This window comes from Schistocerca piceifrons, chromosome X (assembly GCF_021461385.2).
Source record: "Schistocerca piceifrons isolate TAMUIC-IGC-003096 chromosome X, iqSchPice1.1, whole genome shotgun sequence".
NCBI classification, from domain to species: domain Eukaryota; kingdom Metazoa; phylum Arthropoda; class Insecta; order Orthoptera; family Acrididae; genus Schistocerca; species Schistocerca piceifrons.
This window is the reverse complement of record NC_060149.1, coordinates 741,940,504-741,961,099: the sequence shown is the minus strand read 5'-3', so window position 1 is coordinate 741,961,099 and position 20,596 is coordinate 741,940,504. Positions and strand designations below refer to the sequence as shown.

The 20,596-nt window shown below is 39.3% G+C and overlaps 1 protein-coding gene across 1 annotated transcript in view; it reads left to right on the top strand.

Moving 5' to 3' along the window:
- Positions 1 to 20,596, top strand: part of LOC124721176 (HEAT repeat-containing protein 5B) — a 478,541-nt gene that overhangs the window by 340,136 nt on the left and 117,809 nt on the right. The window contains exons 11-16 of the mRNA XM_047246010.1: positions 4,971 to 5,094; positions 6,425 to 6,551; positions 8,408 to 8,519; positions 8,591 to 8,709; positions 10,659 to 10,792; positions 10,875 to 10,984. Of these exons, the coding sequence (XP_047101966.1) occupies positions 4,971 to 5,094; positions 6,425 to 6,551; positions 8,408 to 8,519; positions 8,591 to 8,709; positions 10,659 to 10,792; positions 10,875 to 10,984 (726 nt within the window). The remainder of the gene's footprint in view (positions 1 to 4,970; positions 5,095 to 6,424; positions 6,552 to 8,407; positions 8,520 to 8,590; positions 8,710 to 10,658; positions 10,793 to 10,874; positions 10,985 to 20,596) is intronic.

Here is a 20,596-nt window from a genome sequence, read left to right as displayed (position 1 = left end):
GAAGAACTAGACATGCCCAGAAATAGTCAAAAGCATGGAAACTACTGAGGAGATTAAATAATGATCTGACTAAGAGATCTGTTTCTGTCTATGTCTCTGCTGATCAAATAGTTAATATCCTGCTTCAGAATGGTAAACCACCAATGCATTCATAAGTCTTTAACTAAAATATGCAACTGACCGATCTTTCTCAACCATATACTCAAGAACAACTAGAGAGGACGATATCAGATGCTGAAGTTGGTAAAGGTGCTGTCTTCAACAATTGTTTCAGTAATTATTGGATCTAAAGGTTATGGAGGAGCTCTTGCGCAGCTGCCATTCTGAAGCAAGTTACGGATCAGTTTCGCATCTATGTCAAACAAGATCTTTGAACGAATGATCCATAATAGACTCTTAGAAGCAGCTGAGCCCCTCTTAATCCCACAGCAAGCTGGATATAGACTGCGTAAAGATTGTACAGCACAGATATTAAATCTACCGCAGAATATTAAAGACATCTTTGAGACAAGAAGGGTCACTGGGGTAGCATTTATTGCTCTAACAGCAGTTTATGAAACAATCAACCATCAGATACTTCTGCACAAAATGTGTGGAATAACTAAAGATTACCATATTACATGAATAATTTAAGATCTGCTTCAAAACAGAAGGTTTTTCATAGAATTTCAAGGACAGTGCAGTCGATGGAGTGGCCAAAAGAAAGGGTTACCACAGGTCAGTGTCTTGGATCCTTTGTTATTTAATATTTATACGACAATCAACCCCCGCCTAATAACATGTGAAGATTTTTCATTTATGCTGATGATCTCACACTACTGGATGACACCACTGGAAAATCTAGCTACTGGTTTCATTGAAGGACAGCTTGTGTGGAAAACTCTGAACAGGCTCAGAACTGCAGCCACAAGGTCAAAAGACATTTTGCAGCTATGGGGTATAAACTTTACTTTCAAATATGTTGTTCTTGAATAACTCAAAAACTGTGGCCTCTAGCAAAAACTTAACCCAGTACAAAATTTAACTACATTAAATTTCCTACAAAAAGATCTGTTCATTTATTCTGTAAGATTTTTGTGTGTAGCGAGCAAGAGAAAATCTTGTATGTGGTTTTTGAAGACATTGTGGGCTGCATAAAACCCAATGGTAGTGGCATCTGAATCATCCTGTATATTCACCCAGAAATCTTACTTCTACTGATTTCTAGTTTCAGTCAGTTTGCTGTGCCTAGTATTATGTAATCTCCACTGCTTTGTAGGAGTACTTAAAAATCAAGTACTTTTTTTGCAGATGCTTTGGTGGTTGTGTGTGCACCCCAGTCATGCAGCAACCAGGACAGCAGCCTCATATGTGTAGTGCATACCTGATGCATTTAGGGGAACCTTACAGTTCTCAACCCCATGGCCAGGAACTCTTAGCTTGTCACAAAACCTTCAAAGTCTCTGGTTCTGTCCTTTAACTTGACTTAGAACCAGGTGTCCAAGATCAGTTTTGGGGAGAGTGCTGGGAATTGCGAGCTTTGTTGAAACTCCATGAGCAAGGCTGGCCTTCTTAGCATTCTTGGCCAGTTGTTGGCATGATCCAACTGTGACTTTGAAGCCCAGACAACAGGCATCCTTTGTCCCAACTTGCACCACAATCTGCAGCTGGTTGCCAGCTAATCCCTCAGTGGCTGCTGGAACAGTCTGTTAAAGATGCCAGGTGGGGCATCCCACCCCTTGCCGCTATTTCCCTAACTGGTCCATTATTTGCCATACAGTTGAACTGCCAGTGATTAACAAACATCTACCATTTACATTTTCTAGTCTCCCACCCCCACCCCATCCCCTACCCTCCCAACATGGGACATATAGCAGTCTTCCCAAAACAACTGAAGTGTGACTTGCAGACTCCGTTTGAGTGGGAAACTGAGCACCTGCAACTTGTTGGTTTGGGGGATAGGTGTAACACCCTGGTCTGTGGGTACCTTCTACAAGGCTCCTAGACCTACCACTGTTATGCCACTCGCAGTAATATTGACGAGATTCTGTACTTCCTGGAGATGAGACAGTTCACACAGATGACGATAATACTTGAGGTACCTCTGGTATGTCTGGCACAAGTCTGTTGGTAGCCCTCCCAACAAACCTTTTTGCATCAGCTTTCAATCTCTTGACAGCAGTCACAGTGATTTCCAGGTGCCAGAAATTGAATCTGCTTGGCAACTGAATATCGATTATATGGTACATTGACTAGCCTGTGTCTGGTTTAGAGACACTTGTTCTACTTATCTTAGTGAATTCTGAACTGGGAGTAAAACACTGAAACAGTTGAAGTATAAGCATACATCTGACTGTTAACTTTCTTCATTACCTGATTTACCTGCATAAGAGTCTCTGACCTCAAAGAAACATGTGCCAAATCATTCACTATGCAAATGTATATTGTGGTACAAAAGATAAAAACTGTGAAGCTTATGAAAAATAATTAGTAAATAAATAACTTTCCATCAGTTTGTGGATCACCTGTAACAAAGACTGTAAGATGGGTGTATCTGACAAATAATGCACATGGAAAATTACTGACACTTACATTCATTGGTCTTTTGAAATAGAAAAATTTAATATTTATGTCATTAAAGGTCCATAAATTTCCTTGTAGATTTTAGAGTATTACCTTAAAGTCCAAATATCCAACCAAATGAAATGCTGTGCTCAGTTAATTCATCAAGAACAATGAGACATAACAATGTGATGATTTGCTTAAATGAAAGTTGGAGGAATTAATGTGTAATTTCTTTACGTGTCCTAGTAACTTTTTGATACAGGTTTGCAGATAATGGTTTGCAGAAAGACAGCAGCCCACTATATGCATGAGACACTTAGCATGCTGGGGCATGGCTGTCATATCATGTGGCTGTAATGCTGCAAGAGATAGTTTCACTCTCCTCAATAAACTCTACACTTTCCGCTGCCTGGTTGATGGAGGTGCACAAAGTTACTCAGCCTGGAAAAGCTGTGAAAAACTATGACTGCATTGCGTGTGTTCCTAGACTGCATTACATTTACTTCTAAGTAGCGGAAAGCACATTGTACTTTTCTGGATTAGGTTCTCAAATACTTGAAATAGTTGCTTTAAAGAATGAATTGTGTGCATTCTAAGAACAGGCAGATTACAAAACTGCTTCAAAGTCCATACTCTTATTGCAACTAAAAATCTCTGGTGCATTATTCAAGAATTTCTACTTAAAGTTCAGCTGTAATTCCACATGTGACATTCACATTAACAGTCACTATATCAAACTCACAATCTTCTGTTGCTAAATCTTGATTCTGTCTGTTTATAAACAGTTAAAATTTCACTTGATGATGTTCAGTGTGTTGCTATGCCCCCACACAGTTTCTTGCTTAGTGACTTCTGCATAACAAACCATGGGAAGTTACAATATATAGTAATAAAGTCCTGTTTCACTTCATCAAAATAACTTATCAGAACAATCATCCTAATCAGATATCATTGTATATGTCCACATCAGACTAACTTCAGTCTCGTTATTCTCAACAAAACACAAATTGTTGCAACATTATGATTATGGAACACTGGAAGTATGATGAACAAGGTTTCCAGAAATTAATACAACCATTTTTATTGTCCTCTCACTGCTTACACAGCCTGACCTAAGGGTGAGACCGATTAACTAAGCAGGTTGGTTCCATAATATCTTACCACTACCAAAGGATGACTGGATTATGACTCCCATCATTTTCTCCAGTGCGGTTACATCTCCTAGCTCCAGAACGTGGGAGTGCACTTGTCTCTAATCAGCTTATTCTAGTGATGGTCAGTGAGAGTTGTACACATTATCATCTAACAAAGAAAATCTTCAAATTGACCAATGATAACTTTTAAATAGAGTATGTGTTAACTGCCAAAATATTATTTCCTTAGGAAATGAACTTCAGACAACCATGTCTCTACTTGTAACATGGACTGATGTAAACATATTACTTTTCAAATATAATTACCTACTGTTTTCACGTTTTTCTTTTCATTCAGGATATGTGACCCACTCCATAACTGCACAACATTATTTCACACACTCACATGTTATTAATTGCCTACAATTTAAAATTCGTTTTTTGTGTACACTTCCAACACACTCCACATACATTTTAACAACATGCAAATTGTAATTTGTTTTTAAGTACTGTAAATTTTGTATTTTAAGGAAATTTGTATACCCCCAAAACAATGAAAGATACTGAATTGATGTTTATGTGGTTAACTCATGTTTCTGTGCAATAACATAGTACAAAGTTTTATTACTATTGGTTCATGGAAATGGATAATGATGGAATCACAGTCTGGCATACCGTTCAGCTTCTCCCTATGTGCTCAAGTGCTGTAGCATGCCAGATGACACATGACATAATGTGGGAAACAGCCACGTGGGCTCCCCCCAAACAGCATCTGCTGCATAGGCACAAGGCTGCCTTTAAAACTGAACTACATATTGCTATACCACAATTTCTACTTCCATTGAGCAGCAGATTTGCACATAAACAATGTACTAATCACAAAAATCCAGTTATTTCCCATGCATACTACGTCAAAGGGCATACACATACATGAAATCAGGTGCATGCAACTCTTCTCTCTCTCTCTCTCTCTCTCTCTCTCTCTCTCTCTCTCTCACACACACACACACACACACACACACACACACACACACACACACACCTCTCTCTTTCTTTCTGTCTGCCCATCTCCCCCTCCCTCTCTTTCTTTCTCTCCCACCCCCTCCCCCTCCTATCCCCACCCCAACATCCAACTTTCTGTTTCAGGTGTGAAGCAATATTAAAAATAAGTTTAACTACATTTTCTTCTACCTTATGTTCTTTAATGATAAGTTAAGATATTGTGCATATAAATTCTTATAACTGAATAACTGCCTAAGAGTCAAAATACTCACTGCACTCTTTTATTTTCAGATCTGATTGATGCAACCTTGGCTGTGCTTGTCCATCCATGTCAAGCTGCTAGACTAGCTGCAGCGTGGTGCTTGCGGTGTATGTGTGTAGCTGTGCCCAGTCAAACCACCCCACTTATTGATAAGTAAGCATTATTAAATTTTTTCTCAATTTCCTACAGTAAAACTTTGAGTATGTTGGTATATACCAGGGTTGGAACTTTGATAGTAGCAACTATTTATTTACAGCTCGCACAAAATCGATACGTGTTTCAAAGTTTTCCTGACTTTCAAAGTAGTCATCAGCATTGTGTGTAACCCATTGCCAGCAATGTGGAAGTCGTAGGGTACTCTTAGCAGTGCCAGTTGTGCTGACAGTCCGATCTGCGTGGTCTATTGCCCGATGAATTTGTAGCAGTTCTGAAGCGAATGCCGTGAAGTGTTTCCTTGAGTTTAGAAATTGAGTTGAACTCTCGAGGACTTAAGTCAGGGGAGTGCAGTAGGATGTATAGCATTTAGCAGCCCAATCAGTCAAACAAATCAGTAACAGCTTGCACTGTACGTACTTGAGCATTGTACTGCAAAATGATGGTCAGGTCCTGCAGAAAGTGTCATCACTTCTGTCTCTATGCTGTTCATTTTTGGAATACAACCTACGACCAGCTTAGAGACAGAAGTGATGACACTTTCTGCAGGACCTGACCGTCATTTTGCAGTACAATGCTCAAGCATGTACAGTGCAAGTTGTTACTGATTTGTTTGACTGATGGGGCTGCTAAGTGCTATAAAACCTACTGCACTCACCTGGCGTAAGTCCTCGAGAGTTCAACTCGATTTCTAAACTCAAGGAAACACTTCACGGCATTCGCTCCAGAACTGCTACAAATTCGTCGGGCAATAGACCATGCAGATCGGACTGTCAACACAACTGGCACTGCTAAGAGTACCCTATGACTTCCACATTGCTGGCAATGGGTTACACACAATGCTGATGACTACTTTGAAAGTCAGGAAAACTTTGAAACGCGTATCTATTTTGTGCGAGCTGTAAATAAATAGTTGCCACTATTAAAGTTCCAACACTCTTACTTTCCAGCAGTTTGTTAAAACACTGATCTAGTGCAACATCATTTGAAATATTCATTTCCAATCAAACTGAATTTTGTTTTGTTTAGGTTTCTACACTATCAAATGTTTCCTGTTGTTTATTGAACATTTTTATTTGTTGTGATGTAATAATTTGGTTGTGACTTAGAGCATAAAGCCAATGGAGGAAGAAATTGACAAGAGGAATTTTTTAATATTATTTCAGAGTTTTAGTGATAACTGCATATTGTTAGGTTACACTTGATATCATCAAATATCAAGCTGTAGTGGAAAAAATTCTAAACATATATTACTGGCACTATTGTTAATTTGGGCTCATTTGAAATACAACAAATTTTTAAAATATGTTTGGTGCTTGCATTGTTACAGGTGTTTGGAAGGAATAGAGAATATGAAGACGTCTCCTGAGGGTATAGCAGGCTATAGTGGTGCATTAGCAGCTGTTCTAGGTAGCGTGAGATTGTCACCACTTGGAGTCCCTCACACAAAAGGAAAGGTGAAGTGCAGAAGTTGCTAAAGCTTTGAAGTTACAGTTCATTTATGGAACTTATTAGAAATGAAACAGACTTAGCCATAACATTTATTGAATATTTGTTTCTGGAAATCACAAGTAACACATGATAGCATTTTAGTTTTTATTTTGTGTGTCATATGTATTTGATATGAACATTTTGTTTGTACTGATCGATATTAAAATGTAAGTTTCCAAAACAGTATAACCCAGTGGTTGTCAAACTGTCGAGCCCTTGGTTCACAACTGTATGTTAAAATAATGCACACGTAACAACTAAGAGCTGAATCCCCAAAAAAGTTAACTGATGTTAAGATCGTGTTAAGAGTGTAGTTTTCCAGCTCAGTAACAAACAAAAATAAAACTTGTATCAATTATGATTATGGAACACTGGAAGTATGATGAACAAGGTTTCCAGAAATTAATATAACCATTTTTATTGTCCGTAATGGAAAATAAAAATTGAAGAATGAAACAAAGGTCATCTGTTTGCAGTAATTTCTGGAAATCTTTAAACATAAATACTTTGAGAAATAGTAATAGTTTAAAATGTGCTTGATTTTAATTGATGTTGATGGGTTTGACCATGAACATTGGTCGTGTACCTCAGGGGTAGAGGAGTAAGAAGCATGGCCACTGTGGGGTTAGAGGATGTAAGAGGGGGAATATTTTATTGTTTGCCTTCCAATACTGACAATAGACAGGTGTGCTCAACTTGTATTGATCAGCTGCTACGGTATAAATTTTGTCATGAAAGTAACATTGATTGCTGAATGTGCATTTCAGAGATGTCATCTTCAAATGCTACAGATATGTGCCACAAGGAATATGAAATTTAATTAAGGCCGTTGTAGAAAATCACAATGAATAGAAGAAAATTTACACTGAAAGCATTTGGTAAACGTTTCTAATTGTGTCTCATATTGAATATATGGCATCATATGTTGATACCACCCAACCAGCGTCAAAGATGGCAACAGAGTTGCAAGTTTTCATCAGATGCTGACAGCGGTTGTGAGGGATCCAGCAGACTTAATGAAGCTCGCCTGCTGTGCCACACCCCCAGCAGCTCTGTGCCACAAGTGCTCTCTGCCACGGCAACTGGTGGCAACCAGATGCCCCATGCTTGCTCGGAGCCTCTTCGCTATGTGATGCTGTACGGATGCTGTCTATTCGTGGCTTCGACACCATCATTCGTGCTTAGTTCAAAGAGCCTCATCCCTGTTGACAGTGAGAGCAGGACTCTGTTTCTTGTTGCATATTTTGTAATGCATCTCCATACACTTGGTGAAATACAAGTTAAGTTCTGTTTACTATGTTAGCGTATTCACTAATCATTTCTGCTCCTGTTGGGCGCTCCACTCTGTAGCCCACCTCTCCATACCATTGTGTATGAAGTCGTACACAACAGAATAATAGATTTAAATATAAGTACAATCCCTGTTATTAATCAATCACCCACTTGTGCAGACAACACAACAACATTTTGTCAGGCAACTACAGTGTTAGTACTTTGGGGTGCTGAGGATGGCAGAAATCTGAAACAGAGAACAGTCAAAATGAAGTATTTCGAATGGTGTCGACTTTTAACAGTCATCATGTGGGGGCTGGAGCCAGCTTATTGCACCCTTCCTATAGTTAGTCTGTTGGGGGACTGTAACATACTAATTCATGAAGGTTACCATTTAATAATAAAACCAGTAGATATGCGGCCCAAGGTGCTGCCCCACAATGTCAGTATAGGCCCTGAGCAAATAAAGTTTGACGACCGCAAACTCATTCAGTATGTAGTTGATGGGATTTTTGTCTCAGGAATAAGTGACTTCATTGTTTGATTGCAGGTAATTTTTAATACAGCTGAAGAATTGCTGCGCAGTGCAAGTCAAAACAGCCGGCTTTCATTGAACCGGACGCAAGCTGGGTGGTTGCTAATTGGTGCTATAATGACACTAGGTAAATACTCAATGACACAGTCTTATTTTATTTATATGAAAACGAGATAGTTGCTTGACATGGTGTTGCAGGAGTTCCTGTCGTTAGGGGATTGTTGCCACGTATGCTGTTACTTTGGAGAAACTCTTTCCCTCGCTCAAACAAGGAACTGGATTCTGAGAAGGCAAGGGGAGATGCTTTCACATGGCAAGTAAGTATTGCTTTGATATTTCTTACAGGTGAAAGGATACACAAAATGAATTTCATTGTAATCTCTCAAATATAATATTGAAGAAGTGTTTAATTAAATTCTGTTAGTGGGTAGAGTGTAATTACTTACACCATTCGTTTCACTTCTGATGTCTTGTGCGTCCTTTGTTTCAAACAGTTTGCTGAACCTAAGAAAGGAAATTTTTCCCCCCTCCCTTCTGAACTTCATGAGTACCTTAATGTTGCCACTGTTTGGGATGCTATGTACAACATTCCATGCTATCTGAAAAGAACTTCATCACATTTGCATGCTACAGGAAATCTGCAGTGAGAGGAGGAGATTGTCATCTCCCAAATGTTGCATGAAGTATTTTGAATAGTACAGGAAACTGTTGAATGTTAGCTTGGAGGTCAGCTAGTCAATTTATGGCATGAAGTGTAGTGGATCAAAATCTCTTCCACAGTAACACATCAGTGGACACAGTCAGTGGCAAACACTGCTGAGAAATTTCTTTTTGAAATTTGCTTTTGGCCGAAACTCGCCAAAGCAACTTCCTCAGTATTAACTGTTCGTATAAATTTGATATTCTTGTCCTTTTGCTTGTGACATCAACTGTTTCACATACCTGTATTTACCATTTATCCAATGCAATATTGGCTACATCCTTAAGATTTTCATCAGTGGGGTGCAGTTTTAGGGTATCTACCATGTAGATAATCTTCAAGGGAAGAATGACCACATGTAATTCAGCCATCCATTTCCTGATCATTTAAAATAAGTCAGTAGACCACTTATAAACTTTCATAAGCTTTGGATGAAGTTTACTCCATTATAAACCATCAAAAACAAAGACTGAGTCCATGGCATTACAGATCATCCATTTTAATTTAAAACAGTCCTAACATGACTATCAATACTATTCTACAGATAAAGGTAACACTCATTTTACAGCATGTATCAACATAACTGAAATAAAATTTCATTGGCATTGCTGCCATATCTGCACCTGGTAAAGAACTTTCGTCTTACCTTTGTATGTATAGTGAAGGGATAATGGCTTTTCTGCAATGGGAGTGGAAAGTGTTTTTGCTTTTGGGAATGATGGTGTTTTTATAACGGAAAAGTTAGACAATTGGGAATGCTACTTAAGTCACATGGGAGTTGTGTATGAGGGTGTGCTGAAAAGTAATGCCTGTCCATTTTTATTCTGTTCTCAATATCGGTTGAGGCGTTGCAAGTCATGCATATTACTTGGTCGACTTCCCTCTTTGCTGACGCAAGTTGCAACCCTATGCTGCTAGAGGGCTCCGAATTTTAGTGTGTAACATGGCAGTGTGTAGCAAAACTATATCAGTGCATGAGAGATCCTCAGAAAAATGGACGCATGAATTTGAAGAGTTCTTCCTTCAACATGACAATGCCTGACCACACACGAGCACTGTGACATCTGCAACAATCTGACACCTTGGGTTCACTGTCATTGATCATCGTACATACAGTCTGGACTTGGCCCCATTCCATTTTCATCTGTTTTCAAAACTTTAAGAATGCCTTCGAGGATTTCACGTTGATAGTGATGAAGTGGTGCAAGCAGAGGTGAGGTTGTGGCTCTGTCAACAAGTCAAACATTCTACAGTAATGGTATCAGTAAACTGATCTCTCATTGGGAGAAATGTTGTTTGTCGCCAGGGTGACTATGCTGAGAAATAAATATGTAGCACGAAAGGTAAAAAGAAAGTGTGTTAATAAAGTGTAGTTTATTTAAAAGGCTAGAAGAGTTTTCTCATAAAATTCAGAGGCATCACTTTTTAAGTGCGCTGTCATATTTAGAGTGAATAGTAGTAACACAACATAATTTCCTGAAGGCACTCTACAGTTTGATGGTGTTATGGAATTAGAAAAATCTGGTTATTAATAGGGTATTCATGCTCTTTTGTTAATTCATTTAGGTGACACTTGAAGGCCGCGCTGGTGCACTTTCAGCAATGCACAGTTTTCTGCAGAACTGTTCTGAGTTAGTCAATGATGATATCATCAGACGATTGCTAACACCTGTTGAATCAGCTCTTGTCATGCTGACAAAGTAAGTACCATTATTATTTTAGTTTAATTATGGTAGCAAAAGTGGTCCAAGACATTAATTTCCGTACCTTCATTCCGTGCAGTTTGACACAGATTTTGAGAAGCTATTCTCAGCACCTTAAAGCTCCTGCAGCCATGGTTCGACTACGATTGTATGAGACACTTTCTATGCTGCCTCCTCATACCTTTGAAGGTAAGAAAACCAACTCCTTACTACAAAAATAAATCTCTTGAGAATTTTTTAGAACATCCTGATCAGTTTTAAAAACTTGTGCTTCATATTTTGTTTTCTTACTGCCCTGTTTATAATGTATTTTTTTATGTATGTGACTGTATTCTTTTACTTAATTCCTTTTAACGATTATCAGCTGTTGAAACTGCTGCTTGTGTGTTGTCACATTGTATTTGTTTGCTTCCATGGGGCACAGCAGGGGTGAACATTGTTCGTTACCTTGCACATCTGGAACTATTAATAACTATTTACTTTATTTTTTCTTGGGCTTCATAGGAGCAAGGTACAATTGCAAATGAATCAAGAACAGTGATTTATAAACAGCAAATTCAATAGCATTTAATTGTTTAATGGACAAACTTAAATCAGTATTAGTGCTACCATCTGAAATGGAATGTCATTTTCTGTGCAGTTGTATTGCCATGCTGTTTATGTTGTTGGACTAACAAATCAGATAAACTGGAAAAATATGCTATTTCTTTAAGTGAAGATAATTGTGTATAGAACCAGAAGGATTGTTTATGTAACCTGCCTTACCACACAAACGCACTGAAGGGCCTAGACATTATGATAACTGTAAGCTGTGAGATTGAATGCCACCTTCTGGTATTGCAGGCATGTGACATGGTAAGGAAATGCAAGTGGAGCTGAGGTAAATGGGGAATCATTCTAGTGATGATTTGGGCTGCAAATAGGGAAATCCACCAACAATAATTGGGACAAAGGGTGGATTCTTGTGGCCCATCACCTGGGAATGAGCAACATGGAAATGCTGCTGTTATGAGAATCTATGTAAAATGGTTGTTGATGTTCACACTTCCACACAGAATGTGGAAGTTGGAGGCTTGCCCACTCTGTAAAGCAGGATAGGTAGTGATCTGTGGCAGATATGATGGCAGAGAAGTGTGCTTGTGCAGTTCCAAGTGCTCAGAAGCACACAGTTCAACGCATGTTATTGAACTTGAGACTTCACAGCAGATGACCTATACATGTTCCCCTGTCGACCCAACAACATCATCAGTTATGATTGCAGTGGGCACAGGACCATTGGGATTGGACTGTGTATCAATGAAAATATGTTGCCTGGTTGGATGAATTAGGTTTCTTGCTACACCAGGCCAGTCATTGTGTCCAGGTATGCCATCATCTGGTGAATGGCTGCTCAATATGTGCACAGTGCTATAGATGCAGTTCATTGGGGGATAGTAGTGTCCTATGGGGCACATTCACCTGGGCTTCTATGGGACCTTTAGCAGTAATTTAAGGCCCATGACAACCGTGGACTGTGTGAACATTACTATGTACCAACTGCATCCCTTCGTACTTGATGTCCTCCCCTATGGTGATGGCATCTTCCAGCAGGTTAACTGTCTGTGCTACAAGGCCATGATCATGCTATGGTGGTTTGAGGAGCATGATAGTGAACTCACATTAAAGTCTTAGCCACCGGATTCTTCTGATCTGAATCTGATGGAACACATCTGGAACACTATCGGGCACCAGCTCTGCACCCACCAACCACTGGCCAGTGATTTATGGGATTTGCATGAACTGTACGGAAACATCTGGTGCTGCATACCTCCTGAAACTTACCAAGGACTTGTCAAATCCCTGCCAGACAGAATCGCTGCTGTATTGCACCCCGAAGGTGGACTGACACACTATTAAGGATCTAGCCATAATGTTTCGATTAACCTCTGTGAGTTGGTATGTCAAGAAATTTCATCACTGGATGATGTTTTATGTTTATTGTGTTTTTTTTCTGTTTCTGTATTTTATCACACTATGTGAGATATTTTATCACCATGTTGGTCTCCTGGATGTCTTTTTGTGTTTGTAAATTATAATTTTCTCATGGTTTACAGAGATCATAGGTAGATTCTGTGCTGTGTCAGATGCAGTGTATGGTGAATGCTTAGACAGTTACTGATGTGTAATCAGACTTATGAATTTTAATATAGTAAAGCAGATAGTATCAGAAAATACAACTGAATGAAAATGGTTGGCTAAAAGTGAGTGATGTGTGAAAGTGAAATATTAAAGAATTAAGAAAACGTGATACAGGAAGCAGAATTTACCTTTTATTGTGATTTCAGTCCAAAGACTAGTTTGATACAGCTTTCCTTGCTACTCCATTGTATTCAAATCTCTTCATCTCTACATAATTACTGTAACCAATGTCCTTCTAAACTTGCTTTCTGGAATCAAGCCTTGATTCTCCCTCTACTGTTTATACACCCCTTCTCCTACACATGTTTCTTCTGTTGATGCCTCAGAATGTGTCATATTAACTGATCCTTTCTTTTAATCAAATTGTGCCATAAATTTATTTTCTCCTCTTTCAATTAGGTACCTCTTCATTGATTATTGAATCTACACATCAGATAATCATTCTTCTGTAGCACTATATATCAAAAGCATCTCTCTTTTCTAGTCTGAAGCCTTTATCCTCTGGATTGCACCTATGTAGAAGACAGCACTATAGGAAAATACCTTCAGGAATGACTTCCTAACACTGAAATATTTATTCAATGTTAACCAATTTGTTTTGCTCAAACATTTTTCTTGCTACCATCAGTTTACATTTTATGTCATCCCTGTTTCAGTAAACATCAGTTATATTACAGCCCAAGTAGCAAAAAATATGTACAAACCGTTGGCCTAAAAAATTACCAGTTCATGACACTGACGTGGGTGTGCCAACTGTAAAAATTGTTAGTTCACCTAAACAGGTCATTCCAAAGGATCTAAATATGCTAAACCTCATGTTAGTAAATTGCCGAAGTGTCTGTAGCAAGGTCCCCGAGTTACTCTCCTCATGTTAGTAAATTGCCGAAGTGTCTGTAGCGAGGTCCCCGAGTTACTCTCCAAAAAAAAAAAAAACAATAGCAATGCCAATATTGTATTAGGTATTGAAAGCTGGTTGAAACCAGACATAAATAGCAGTGAAATTTTGAACTCAGATTGGATCATGTTTAGGAAGGATAGGACTGATGCTATGGGAGCTGGTGTGTTCATTGCAGTTAAAAGCTGTTTAAACACAGTTGAGATTGATACTGGGTCGGACTGTGAAATAGTCTGGATAAAGCCGTCAATCAGACAAGGATTGACCATTGTATTAGGATGTTTTTATAGACCAACAGCATCTGCAACAAACATCACAGAATGTTTTAGGGAAAGTCTTGAGTATACAAGAAATAAATATCCAAATTATCTGTTAGTTATAGGTGGAGACGTTAATCTGGCATCCATTGACTGGGAAAATTACACATTTATCACAGGGGGCAGAAGCAAAGACTCGTGTGAATTTACTATAGGAGCGCTCTCAACATACAACCTTGAGCAATTGGTTAGAAAACCAACTCGAGATGGGAACATGTTAGATATCTTGGCCGGCCGGAGTGGCCGAGCAGTTCTAGGTGCTACTGTCTGGAACCGCGCGACCGCTACGGTCGCAGGTTCGAATCCTGCCTCGGGCATGGATGTGTGTGATGTCCTTAGGTTAGTTAGGTTTAAGTAGTTCTAAGGTCTAGGGGACTGATGTCTACAGCAGTTAAGTCCCATAGTGCTCAGAGCCATTTGAACCATTTTTTTTTAGATATCTTGGCGACAGACAGACCTGTTCTTTTTGAGGAAGTTAATCTAGAAGAAGGTATTTGCAACCATAACGTCGTTATGGTTTCTATGTTAGTGGAAATTGCAAAAAAACCAAAGAAACAGTGTAGAGTTTTCTTGTTTGGGAAAGCAAATAAAAGTGTCTTTAATGAATATCTTCATAGTCAGCTACAAGCATTCACTGCAGGACACAAAGATATTGAGCATCTTTGGTCGGAATTTAAAGTTATTGTCCACCAAGTGCTAGAGAAGTATGTGCCTAGCAAAAATATAGGGGAGGGAAAGGATCCACCTTGGTACAAAAACATATTAGGAAGTTGCTGAGGAACCAGAGAATTTAGCACTGTCATTTTAAACGTAGTCACTGCCCCGTTGACAAACAGAAATTATGCGAAATGAAAGCAGCTGTCAAAAGGTCAATGAGTGATTCTTTTAACAAATTTGAAAGCAGTATTTTATCTGCAGATTCTAAAAATAACCCCAAAAAATTTTGGTTGTATGTAAAATCTATGAACGCAACAAATAATTCAATACCTTCTCTTGCTGACAGTACAGGTAATGTAACGGATGATGATAAACAGAAGGCCAAAATTCTAAACCTAGCTTTCAAAAACTTGTTTACTGTAGAAGACTGCAGCACCATTCCCCCTTTCAATTATCGAACAGATGCAAGGATGGCTGACATAGTGTTTAGTGTATCTGGGATTGTAAAACAGTTAAGATTGTTAGACGCCAGGAAGGCATCTGGCCCTGATGGTATCCCCATAAGATTATATGTTGACTATGCTACACATATAGCACCATTCTTATCCATCATCTATCAGAGATCATTGTAACAGTGGAAAGTTCCACGGGACTGGAAGAAAGCCCAGGTCACAGCAATATATAAAAAGAATAGAAAATCGGATGCACATAATTACCGGCCAATTTCACGGACATCAATTTGTTGTAGAATCATGGAACATATTGTTTTGACATAATGACCTTTCTAGACTCTGAGAAGCTCATCTGCAGAAACCAGCACAGTTTTAGGAAACAGCAGTCATGCGAGACACAGCTGGCCCTCTTTGTGCATGATATACAACAGGCTGTAGATACCAGCTCCTAGGTTGATGCCATATTTCTCGATTTTCGAAAGGCGTTTGACTCAGTTTTGCACTGTCACTTACTCCAAAAAGTGTGCGCTTACGGTCTGTCCAATGACAGATGCGGTTGGATAATAAGTTTTCTAACAGACAGAGAGCAGTATGTCGTCCTGAATGGGGTGACTTCAACAGAAACAAGCGTAACTTCAGGTGTGCCCCAGGCAGCGTAATAGGTCCACTGCTTTTTACAATTTACATAAACGATGTGGTTGATGGTATTGACAGTGGCATTAGACTGTTTGCTGATGATGCTGTAGTCTACAGGAAAGCAGTATCACACAAAAGTTGTGAACAAATCAATGAGTATTTGCAGAAAATAAATTCTTAGTCTAATGACTGGCAGTTATCTCTCAATATTAGTAAGTGTAACCTACTGCGTATAACAAGACAAAAATTCCTATTAATGTACGAGTGCAAAATAAATGCCCAGTCTTTGGAAGTGGTAACATCCGTCAAGTATCTGGGTGTGACTATTCGAAATGATCTCAAATGGAATGATCGGATTACACAAGTAATGGGCAAGGTGAACTCTAGATTGTGGTTTTTCGGTAGAATCCTGAACGGATGCAGTCCTCCAACAAAGGAAATTGCTTACAATATGTTAGTTTGTCCAGTATTAGAGTATTGTTTGTCTGTATGGGGCCCTTACCAGTTGGGTCTGATTCAATAGATTGAGAAGGTCCAAAGAAGAGTGGCAAGATTTGTGACGGGTACATTTAGCCATCGCAAGAGTGTAACAAATCTCATAGACATATAATAGAGGGAAACATTGCACGTGGGAAAAATATATCTAAAAACAAAGATGATGTGGCTTACCAAACGAAAGTGCTGGCAGGTCGATAGACACACAAACAAACACAAACATACACACAAAATTCAAGCTTTCGCAACAAACGGTTGCTTCATCAGGAAAGAGGGAAGGAGAGGGAAAGACGAAAGGATGTGGGTTTTAAGGGAGAGGGTAAGGAGTCATTCCAATACTGGGAGCGGAAAGACTTACCTTAGGGGGGAAAAAAGGACAGGTATACACTCGCGCACACACACACATATCCATCCGCACACACACAGACACAAGCAGACATTTGTAAAGGCCTTTACAAACCACATCGTTTATGTAAATTGTAAAAAGTCCTTTACAAATGTCTGCTTGTGTCTGTGTATGTGCGGATGGATATGTGTGTGTGCGAGTGTATACCTGTCCTTTTTTCCCCCTAAGGTAAGTCTTTCCGCTCCCGGGATTGGAATGACTCCTTATCCCGTCCCTTAAAACCCACATCCTTTCGTCTTTCCCTCTCCTTCCCTCTTTCCTGATCAAGCAACCGTTTGTTGTGAAAGCTTGAATTTTGTGTGTATGTTTGTGTGTCTATCAACCTGCCAGCATTTTCGTTTGGTAAGTCACATCATCTTTGTTTTTAGATATAAATCTCATAGACAGTTTGAAGTGGGACACACTTGCAGATAGACAATGTGCTAAACGGAAGGGGCTGCTAACTAAATTCCAAAATCCAATCTTCGCTGAGGGTGTAGAGCATATATTACTACCACCAACTTTCAAATTGCAGAATGATCACCATTCCAACATAAGGGAAATTAGAGCTCATACTGAGGTGTTCAGACAATCGTTTTTCCCTCTCACGATCCGCAAGTGGAACAGAGGGGGGAAAATATGACTTTGGTGCAAATTGTGCCCTCCGCCACACACCGCTTGGTGGCTAGCGGAGTATATATGTAGATGTAGATTTCTTAATTTGATTTCCTCAGTATTGCCTGATGTAATTAGACTTCATTTCATTATCCTTGTTTTGGTTTTGTTCATGTTCATTTTATACCTTCCTTTCAAGACAATGTCCATTCTGTTCAACTGTTCTTCCATGTCCTTTGCTGCCTCTGACAGAATTACAGTGTCATTCGCAGATGTGAAAGTTTTTATTTCTTCTCTTTGAACTTTAATTCCCTCTCCAGATTTTTCCTTGCTTGCTTGTTGTACAGACTGAGTAACATGGGGATGGACTACAGCCCTGCCATGCTCCTTCTGAACTACTGCTTCCCTTTCATACCCTTCAACTCTCATAACTCCAGTCTGGTTTCTGGAGAGGTTATTAATAATCTTTTGCTCACTGTATTGTATCCATACTACCTTCATAATTTCAAAAAGTGTATTCCAATCAACATTGTCAAAACCTTTCTCTAAATCTTCAGGTGCTATACATGGAGGATTGCCTTTCTTTAATGTATCACCTGTAGTGACTGGAATTGGACAAGACTGGGAATGACCTGACAACCTGCAGAGGTTAGCTGACTGGGTGGCTTGCTGAGGGCGTTGAAGTGAGTCACCTGAGAGTATAGGTGGAAAAAAGACAAACAGCAGAGATGGCATAGTGGATAACAAACCCAGCAAGTAGACCAAGATCAAAATTCTAAGATGTAGTGAATCCAGAACCAAAACAACAATGTGTAGTGAGATCAATACCGGAGATGAGTGAAATGATAACTGACTGTGTGAGCTGCTGCACTAAGAGCTTTAAATGATATCTAAGAGTGTTGATAGGCTGGCAAAATGAGCATTATTCTGGAGCCATCATTGTACTGGAAACAGCAGTGCTCACAGATTTTAGCAGTGCTGTCTAGTGGCTGTCATTGAAATCTCTGACTTCCAGCAGGCTTTCCAACTTGCAGGGCCGGGGTGACATGTCTTCTAAGATAGCCGTAGGGTTAGTATTGCGGTGGAGTTTTCCACATTTCTCCAGAATCCAACTGGATCTTCCTGAAGTTAGCCTCTTCCAATTTTCCTACTCTTCTGTAAATAATTTGTGTCAGCATTTTGCAACTATGACTTATTAAACAGATAGTTCAGTAATGTGCACATCTGTCAGCATCTACCTTGTTTGGCATTGGAATTATTACGTTGTTTAAGAAGTCTAAGGTTATTTTGCATGCCCCTTATATGTTGCACACCAGATGGAATAGTTTTGTCTTGGCTGGTTCTCCCAAAGATCTCAATAATCATGAAGGAATGTCATCTACTCCAAGATCTTTGTTTTAGTGAGCTGTTCCAGAGTGCAGTCCGATTTTTCTTGCAGTATCGTATCTATCATCTCTTATTCATCTACTTCCTCCTCCTTTTCTTTAATATTGTCTTCAAGTTCATTTCCCTTAGGTAGCCCTTCTGTATACTGTATATTATCCACCTTTCAGGTTTCCCCATCTTTTCTTAGAACTGGCTTACCACCTGAACCCTTGATATTCATACAGCTGCTGTTTTTTTCTCTGGAGGTCTCTCTAATTTTCTTTTAGGTGACATACATCATTCCCCTAATTATGCTTGCTCTTGCAGTCTTGGACCGATGACCGTAGCAGTCTGGTCCCTTTCATCCCCATAAACCAACTAATCTTGCAATCTTGTATTTGTCCTATACCCTTGCTTACTTTGCCATTTTGCCCTTCCCAGCAATCTCATCCTTCAGCTCTCTGTATTTCCCTTCATCTGTTTTGTTTGCTGTGCTGTTATGTTTCCTCCTTCTGGTGATCAAATTCAGTATATCCTGTTATACAAGGATCTCTACTGGGCTTTGTTATTTTGTGTATTTTATCCTGCGCTGCTGTCACTCTTTCATCTATCAGAGTTAGCCATTCATCTTCTGTTGTGTTCTTGTCCCCCATTTTCATTCAGTCATTGTCAGATGCTTTCTTTGAAACTCTCAGAAGCCTCTGGTTCTTTAAATTTACTCAGGTCCCACATTCATAATTTCCCACATTTTTGCAATTTCTTCAGACCTACAGTTCATAACCAATAAGTTACGGTCATAGTCTACATCTGTCCCTGGAAATAATTAGCAGTTTAAAATCTGTAGTTGAAACCTTCTATTACTATTTTATAATCTACCTGTCTGGCATCTCCAGGTCTCCTCCATGTATGTAACCTTCTGTCATGATTCTTAAACCAAGTGTTGGCAATGACTGAATTGTGCTCTGTACAAAATTCTACCATGCTGTTTCCATTTTCATTCCTTTCTCTCAATCCATGTTCTTTTACTATTTTTCCTTCTCTTCCTTTTCCTACTATCAAATTCCAGTCCCTCATCACAATTAAATTTTCATCTCTGTCAATGATCTAAGTTCAAATGGCTCTGAGCACTATGGGACTTAACTGCTGAGGTCATCAGTCCCCTAGAACTTAGAACTACTTAAACCTAACTAACCTAAGGACAGCACAAACATCCATGCCCGAGGCAGGATTCGAACCTGCAACTGTAGCGGTCGCGTGGTTCCAGACTGTAGCGACTAGAACCACTCAGCCACCATGGCCGGCCCGATCTAAGTAATTTCTTTTATCTCATCATACATACTGTCATCTGAAAATGAGGTAGGCATTTAAACTTCTGCTACTGTGGCGGGTGTTGGCTTTGTGTTGGGCTTCATTACAGCAGTGCATTCACTAGGTTGTTCATAGCAGCTCACCTAAATTCCTATATTCTTATTCTTTATTACACCTGCTCTTGTGTTACCCCTATTTGATTTATTGGTAATAATGCTGTTCTCACTCGATCAAGAATCCTATTTTTGCTGCCACAACACTTCACGTATTTGTTATACGTCTAACATCAATCTATTCGTATGCATTTTTAAACTCTGTAACCTACCTACCAGATTAAGGGAGCTAACATTCCGTGCTCTGACTCATAAAGCACCAGATTTGTTTTTCCCGATGACACCATTCTCCTGAGTGGTTCCTGCCTCGAAATCCAAATTGAGGACTTTTTTACCTCCAAAATATTTTACCCAATATTGTGATAGAACCATCATTAAACTATAA